Here is an 8,100-nt window from a genome sequence, read left to right as displayed (position 1 = left end):
TTAAAAAAAACATGTGTTCAACGGGGCTTTATGAAGGAAATCATATCCACCTAAAGCCAATCTTTTAAGTAGGTAACAATAACTGATGTGGGGTCATTAGGGAGGGCAAAATTCTGTTCAAAAATATCATTTTAGAATATCAGTGGATACCGGATACCGTAGTTAATTTTTCCCGGCTGAGAGCATTGAGAGGACCAATAGTTTAATTTGACCACTAGGTAAAGCTTTCTCAAAATCTTTGGGCCCACAAGTAAGTCTGGGAGCCGAGGCCCAAGGTTTCTCATTATTTGGTTTTCTATGCATGTCATTGTTTTGATCACCGTGAAGGAAAGATTTGAACTTTTATTAACTTTTTCGCTGTTGTGAAAAGATTACAACCAGATTATGATCATGTGCAATGTTTCATAAGGACATTGGGTACTCATGCGTTTGTTTTGTGTCAGTAATGCAAAAAAAAAAAAAAAAAAAAAAAAATGGTAGCAATTGGCAAATTTGAGATACAACCTGTGACCGAAAGGATTGACAAATTTCAGATATAAGCAAGTGGCCCCTTACCAAAATGGTAGAAAGGAGTTGCCTTTGCATCATGACTTGAGTTCGAACTCATTGACTCTTTAACCTAACATGACTTCTTAGCAAAAATGGTTCTTGAGATTTGAATAACTCTTCACTTTGGTCTCTGAAAATTGAAATCGATAGAATTGGTCCCTGAGTTTGTCCGCAATCAATCATTTTGTTCATTTCGTGAAAAAATCTCCATAAAATAAGGATACAATGACAAAAATACCGTCAATTTTTGTCAAATCATTTTGGCCTATTGTTTATTATATTGAGAGTAATTTTATCATTTTGATTATTATTTGACATAATTTTTCACCAAATGACCAAAATGATTGAATATTGATGGTGGACAATCTCAAGGATTACTTCTATTGATTTCATATCTCAGGAACCATAGTGAAAAGTTAGGCAATTTTCAGGGACTATTTTGGCTAAAAAACCATCTAACTTCTAATCTAATAAAGCTATTGTTTGACCCAAAAAAAAAAAAAAAAAAAAAAAAAAAAAAAGAAGGGTTGTAAACCTTTATATATGCAAATAGGTCTCATACATTTCATAGAAGTTTTTCAATGACATTAATTCAACTTACAAAACACACACACACGCACACACACACACACACATATATATATATATATATATTATTCTTATTGTTTCAAGAATCATTACAAGTTGCATAGAATTATAAGATCATAACAGAAAATAAAATAAAAGCTTGATCAACATGATCCCTTGCTAATTTTATTCCATATATATATATATGTATGTATGTATATTATATGTCACGATGGATATTATATGCATAATCAAAGTCAAAGCATCCACCCAGGAATAAATCCGTTAACATACTGGCCCGGATTTCCAACATTCATTTCATTATCTGAACCCATATGGGTGTATCTGCATAACCAGTGAGTTTATGCAAAGTAGTCAGAAAAAGAGAGAAAGTAAAAGATTGGTTAAAAAGAAGGCTTATTTATCACTTAATCCTTTTAAAATTTAAATTGTGTCACTTAACTCTTTGAATAACACAATTTGAGTTTCAAAGGTTAAGTGAGACAACGCTTGAGTTGCAGTAATGTTATCGTAAATAAGTTTCAAAAGCAAGTGTTGTTGATTAATACAAAAATAATTAATGGAGTTAATTTTTTAGAAGGGTGAAATTTGTTACCCAATTTGGGAACTGGAGTTGTTTCCTTCCAAGGGATGGAAGAAGGCTTCTGAGTGGGAAGGAAGCCGAGTTTGCTGAATGTTGTAGTTGTGGTCATGGCCAGCAGCTTCCCATGCCATTCCTTCTGGAGCTTGCACACTTGTTTCTTCCAGCTATACGTTTAATTATACGTACATGTATATAAACATATACTTGGGGAAAAAAGCTGAAGGGTTTCAACCCTAAACAAATTTGATGAATAATTCATGCAAGGCTTTATTTGTTTACCTTCCTCTTCAAGGATTTGTTAGCTTCAACTAGCATCTGTTCCTGCTCAGGAGCAAGAGGCAAGGCCAGATATGAAATACACACACACACACACACACATACGTAGAAAGGTGATATCATGCATGCGTATATTGTGGAAGAGTATCGATCAATGCAAAAACGAGATTAGTTAATGACTTACCCTGTTTTGAAGATCAGAAAGCTGATCGAGAATAAACTGAGTCTGATCAATAACAAGTGGCAAAAAGAAATTATCAGAAAATCATTTCGATCTCTTGAAAATGCATAACAATGAAGTGTTAGTTGGAATGAATAATTCTAGCTAGTATTCTAATCATATATAGGAAGACAACCTATAAAATTTATATGCCTCAGTATATCCACATAAAAGCACATATAGCTCAAGGAGTGAAGGGCCAGGTTTGTTTGGGTTAAGCCACGAGTTTTCAAAAGGACTAATTAATAATACATGATTCTTTCTAAATTTGTAATCCTTATTTATGAAATACAAATTAGGGTTTCATGCATGAACATGCTTCAGCAGGTGAAACCAAAACTCTTTGAGTTAATTAATTGATTAATTACCTTTCTTGACCTAATTTGCTTCAAAGAGGTCTCCAACTGATGCTCAAGATGCTCAAGCTCCTTTGTGTTCAGGGGTTGCAAATCTTCCCCAAGAAGGTTTCTGCAATATTAGTTAATTCAAGAACGTCATCAATCTGCACCCTAAATTATTTTAATAGTTTCAAACTGTTTCCCTCACTTTAAGGCTAATAGTAATTAAAAAAAAACGTCATCAATCTACTTAATTTTACATAAAATAGAGGATTAGGTAATATTAGCTCATTGGAGAACGATGTGTGAGGATATGAAGGTAAAAGAGTCACACATCGATAAAAGGATAAACTTTACAAGAACTTATAAGAAGTTAGACTACTCTCCATATTTCTATTGGTTTTATAGTAGAACCTCAACTTTCTTCACGATATAGGACACAAAACATTCACCTCAAACCAATAAGTTGGAAGCTGAGAAAAATTACTTAATGAAAATTATGCATTCAAACTGTGATACCTTTGAGATTGTTGGAGGACCTCAACTCTTGCCTTCAACGTCAAATAGTCCTGATAGCTGTTCTGCTTGGGGACAAATTAAATACAATTTTGTCATTAGGTCAACAGTTTCCAGCTAGGTTTCTCGAATCAACAAAATTTAATATTATACACGCAAACAAATACTGATTGAAATGATTCGATAAGGTTGGATTGTTTTGGTTCTCATAATATGGTACTCCGGCTTAAGGAGCTACCTGAGTCTCGTTGGCTGGTAGGTTGGCTTCCAGGGAACCATAACTGCAACTTTGGTACTTTTCAAGCGTTTTCATCATGCTAAGATGAACAATTGGAAATCACAATAAGATCACATTTTAACCACAAAAAATAAAAAATAACAGGATTGGAAACTTTTAGAATAATTAATAGATCATTGAATCCACAATTAATAAAACATGTAGATTCAGAAAAAGAGAGCAAAAAAATTTAAAAATATTAACTTTTAGATATGTAAACACATATTTTTGTAGACCAATTTCAACTCTTGGAGTAAGTCTTAAAATTTACCTTCTATTCCCTCCCCCCCCCCCCCACACCCCCACCAAACCCAACCCCCCCCCCCCCCCCCCCCCCCCAAAAAAAAAAAAACCACAAAAAAAAACCAATTTCCTTCCAACCCTTGTGGCAATTTGGGGTTATAGGTTAGAAGCTAAAATTGGGCCAAATACCGGCCAAAAAAGTGGGATGGATTAGTGGTGTGCTCCACATGTAAGAGTGGAAAATCGGAGGTGAAACCTATTCGCCTAAGCCCTAGGTACTCATGCACGCACCAAGTGCTGTAGTAGCTGAACCCCATCCATGTGGACTTATCCCTCGCTTGTCTAGTGCATTAATGAGCCTAACGGCTCTTTTTTCTAATCCTACGACTATAATTCAAATGGACCGTTGGTTGATCTAATGGTCCAGTTTAAATTTCTTTTTTTTTTAGTTTATATTTATAAATTTATTGAATTCAATAGCTAAGACCTAATATGATAAAAAAAATTAAAAAATTAAAAATCTAATGGTCCAAATTTAAATCCAACGGCTAAAATTATTTAACTCAAACTTCACCCAAAAAACTCTATAAATACCTATGTATTTGTTCAAACATCCACACAAAACTCACTTTTATCCTACAATTCTTCCGATTTTTCTTTCTACCATCTTCCAAAACCATTTCTTCCCATTTCCAAATTTGTCAAGATGAAAAAAGATCATATTAGAGGTTGTAATTGGTCATTTCCAAATTCTTTTATAGTGTTTCATGAGTTTCATGTGTTAGTTTAGTGATTTTTCAATATTTATCATAATTTAAATATTTTTAGTTTAAAATGTTCATAAAATTAATTTAGGATAGTCTACATAATTTTTTAAAAACTTAATTAAAAAAAATTAGCTTAAATTCATTCTTTAATAATATGAGGCTAAAATTTTAACTCAAACGGGTTGGAACAAAAAAGTTGTTTCTAGATTAAAACCTAAATTTTATATGCTAAAAGTTTTAGGTTTTAACCCAAAAATTGGAGATGGTCTTAGAGAAACGATATTATACTAATGCAAACTAAGCAATCCAGTATATAAAAAAAAAAAATTGGAGTCCAAACAGAGAGGTGATGACAAGACTAGGCGAGTTGAACTATAAATAAAGGTTTTGTCATTGGACCATTATTGTGGCCGTAATTACTCCTTTCTCATTTATCACGGCTAGAGAGCCAAAATTCTTAGGGCTTGTCAACAAAGTGGAGATTTCAACCTGAAACTAATTTGTAATTTAGGGACTAATCCAACTTACTTATAAATCTACGCAAGGTTTATCCTCCCATCAACGTGGAATTCTATCCCAATATGCCCTTAATGTGTGGTAAATTTTCAAACCTAACACATGGACAACACAATCAAGGTGACGTGGACCACATGTGACCATTGAGTTTTGCACGTGGGACAAAATACTCAGATATCATGAAGAAAGTTGAGGTTCCATCATAAAATTAACCAACAACAATAGGATGAGTAGTTCAGCTTACTTATAAGCTCGTACAAAGTCCATCATCCATTTATGTGAGATTTTATCTCTAACAATTTAGTGTTTGACATACTATTGAAGCCTACTTTCTTTCCTCTCCTAAAAATTAGAAGGTATCAGACCCTTGATAGATCACTCCCCGTCCTTCAACCCCTAACCAGTTTAATTTTTATAATTACAATCAACATAAAATTCCTCGAACAAATCTTCTAAATCTCAACACACACATTTGCTAAACTGAATTAATCCATAATACAATGTTCAACACCATTTAACAGTTAAGATAACATGAATGAGCTACTATCCAGTGCTAAGTTGTCTATCAGTATACCTCGTATATATATTGGCTTAAAGCGACTTGGATTAGTACTACATTAAAAACGAGAACCTCTGAGTTTTCAGTTTCATGTATGTATATTGTTAGTTGCTTGCTTCGAACCCTAAAATAAAGGATGGCAACTCTTATATTACTTAAAAAGAAGTTTGGAACCCAAAGTTAGCTTGGCATTTTTCTAGTAAATCTTGACTTCATGTCCATTTGAAACCAGATATAATAATTAAAACTATATAAAGAAACATAATGTTTGCAAAGTACTTTCAGTGTAATGTTGTAAACAATTAGCCAAAACATATCACCATAAATCGTAGACGAGTAATTAAACAAAAGAAGGAAAAATATGCAAATTACTTGAGCACTGATGACAGAAACTATAAGCATCATTTCTGTTCAAAAGTATTCCTAAAATTCTTGCATATCGGCTTGGCTCTATTGTCACTAGCATTCCTTTTCCTTCTTAAATAGCATTTTTGAAAGGTAAACGTATTTTTAATTGCATTGGGCTGGTTTCATAAAGGTTCGATATTATGGACAAAAAGGCTTTTGGTGGTAATGTGGGCATAAAAGTTGATATTGCTAACAATTTTGATACTTTAAATTGGAATTTTCTACGACATGTGCTTTCTAGCTTTGATACCTATATGTCATCATATATAACACCTATATCATAAGTTGATAACCTGTGACAAAGGTATCTACAAAAAATAAATAAAAATTAGTCTTCCTATCATCCATGAAAATAGTTCAAAGAATTTTCATCTTCTATACATTTATAAATCCATACTAGTGTGTGTGTGTATATATGTATAGTACCTGCAACATAAATTAGTTAATACAGTTAATATGTGATGGAGGTATAAGAAAATTTTAAGATACAAATTTGGAGCAGGAATAAGGAGAAACAATATTTAGTTTTTATATTTAATTTTAAAATTGAGTAAAATTTAATAAAAAGATAACAAAAAAACAGATGTGTATAATCGGTGAATGGACCTAAACCAACAAAGTGAACTAACCCAATAATGACTCAAAATCTAACTTACATCAAACATCAAATTAACCTGGCACCGGATCATAACAGTGACCGGTGTATTACTGGTCTCTCCCATTAGCTTAAAAATAAAAGTGACGACAATGAAATGATCAAAGAATCTATAAGTTTCTTGTTAATTGTTTTTTCAGGAAAACACCATGAATCGAAGTGTTCATCTTGTTGGTTTTAAAAGAGTAGAGAAAACACACACATAAAAATAGTTAAAAAAAAAAAAAAAAAAAAAAAAAAAAAAAAAAAAAACAATAAACCAATTCTGTCTACAAAATGGTTCACAATTCAGGAAAGTTGTTTAAATTAGCTGAATCCTACATATTATAAGTAGCAAATACTAAAAGCGAAATCAAAATTTTTAAATTTTAGGAAACTTTAAGCGTTTCATATATATATCGATAGGTTAACAATTTCACAACTTAACAATATTAATTAGATTTACAAACTCCATTTCCTTAAATTTGGGAAAATTAGTGTTTAAAACTAATTAAATATAAAGATCAAACTAAGATCAATTTAAACTATATAGGAAAATTAAGATTGTGAACCACCAAACAACCCGGTAAATTTGATTCATCAATTGTTCAAAACCTAATGAATTATCTTTTACTATAACGTACATAAATCCAAGAAATAAAATTAAGAAAGATGAGAAATTAAAAGAGTTTAGATCTTTAATTATGAGAAAAACGATAATTAAGAGAGCATCTTCTTGCTTAAAGTGATTACTTGGAATGGATCAACATCTGAGCTGAATGAATCAAGAAGAAGAAAGAAAATGAGGGAAAACCCACTTATTTTTGCTCATTACAGCCACTGGCATAAAATAAAAAGGCCACAGACATTCATCAAATACGTAAATCCAAAGTAAAATAAATGCATCCTTAACATTAAAAAATGTATAGAAATTTTCAGTGTACCGAGAAAGAGAGAGCGAGACAGAGAGAGATATATATACATATACCTGAAACTGCTACAGAATTCATAGAGCTTGCCACGGCTAGAGAAAATAATGAGGGCAACCTCAGCATCGCAGAGAACTGAGAGCTCATAAGCTTTCTTGAGCAGCCCATTTCTTCTTTTGGCAAAAGTCACTTGCCTGTTAATTTTATTCTCTATCCTCTTCAGCTCAACTCTGCCTCTGCCCATCTCTCTCTCTCTCTCTCTTTCTCTCTCTCTCTCTCTCTCTCTCTCTCTCTCTCTCTCTCTCTACTTGGTTAAGATCAGAGGTAAACAAACTTTCTTTCAGGAGGCTGCGTGTTTAGGGTATACCAAAAGGGATAAAAAGATGAGGGTAATATGAAGAAAATGGAAACCCTTGAAAAAAGGGTGTTCGTATTGGTGTTTGGTTTTATCTTTCCTGTAGCTACAAGCTAATACTGTTCACTATACAAACATGTATTAAATATCCTTGTGTTCTGTGTATCGTATATCCATCCATCCATACGTACGAGGGTTTTGCCTGGTTTCACTCTACGGTCCAGCTTTTCCACTGCATCATCCATTTTTTATTTACTTTTTTCATTTTTTTCCGAAATGAATTTTCTTTCTTTTAGCAAAAATTGGAGAATGAAGGAATCAAAAAATCTAAAAGTAGAGAAA

General features: G+C 32.6%; 1 protein-coding gene across 2 annotated transcripts; it reads right to left on the bottom strand.

Annotated features, from left to right (window-relative positions):
- Nucleotides 1–1,188: 1,188 nt before the first annotated feature.
- Nucleotides 1,189–7,821, bottom strand: LOC137712931 (agamous-like MADS-box protein MADS2). 2 transcript variants are annotated; one of them, XM_068452136.1, is made up of 9 exons: nt 7,702–7,821; nt 7,463–7,665; nt 3,309–3,387; nt 3,074–3,135; nt 2,585–2,684; nt 2,181–2,222; nt 2,000–2,041; nt 1,733–1,884; nt 1,189–1,461 (listed from the first exon to the last, which is right to left on the bottom strand). In XM_068452136.1, the coding sequence occupies exons 2-9, from the start codon at nt 7,645–7,647 to the stop codon at nt 1,374–1,376; spliced, it is 750 nt and encodes a 249-aa protein (XP_068308237.1). In that variant the 5' UTR covers nt 7,648–7,665; nt 7,702–7,821; the 3' UTR covers nt 1,189–1,373. The 2 variants fall into 2 exon arrangements, with proteins under 2 accessions (XP_068308237.1, XP_068308236.1); XM_068452135.1 differs by lacking the exon at nt 7,702–7,821 and having other exon boundaries at nt 7,463–7,695.
- Nucleotides 7,822–8,100: the final 279 nt, after the last annotated feature.

The sequence above is a fragment of the Pyrus communis genome, chromosome 13, assembly GCF_963583255.1.
Source record: "Pyrus communis chromosome 13, drPyrComm1.1, whole genome shotgun sequence".
Lineage (NCBI taxonomy): Eukaryota > Viridiplantae > Streptophyta > Magnoliopsida > Rosales > Rosaceae > Pyrus > Pyrus communis.
This window is presented reverse-complemented; position numbering and strand designations above follow the sequence as displayed.

Bases quoted from the DNA above. Each gene is read 5' to 3' on its own strand.
- LOC137712931 (XM_068452136.1), bottom strand. From the start codon at position 7,647: ATGGGCAGAGGCAGAGTTGAGCTGAAGAGGATAGAGAATAAAATTAAC. The intron at 2,685-3,073 runs GTATCACAGTTT...CTAATATTGCAG, and splicing joins GTCCTCCAACAATCTCAAAG to AAACCTTCTTGGGGAAGATT. The intron at 2,042-2,180 runs GTAAGTCATTAA...GCTCCTGAGCAG, and splicing joins TTTCTGATCTTCAAAACAGG to GAACAGATGCTAGTTGAAGC.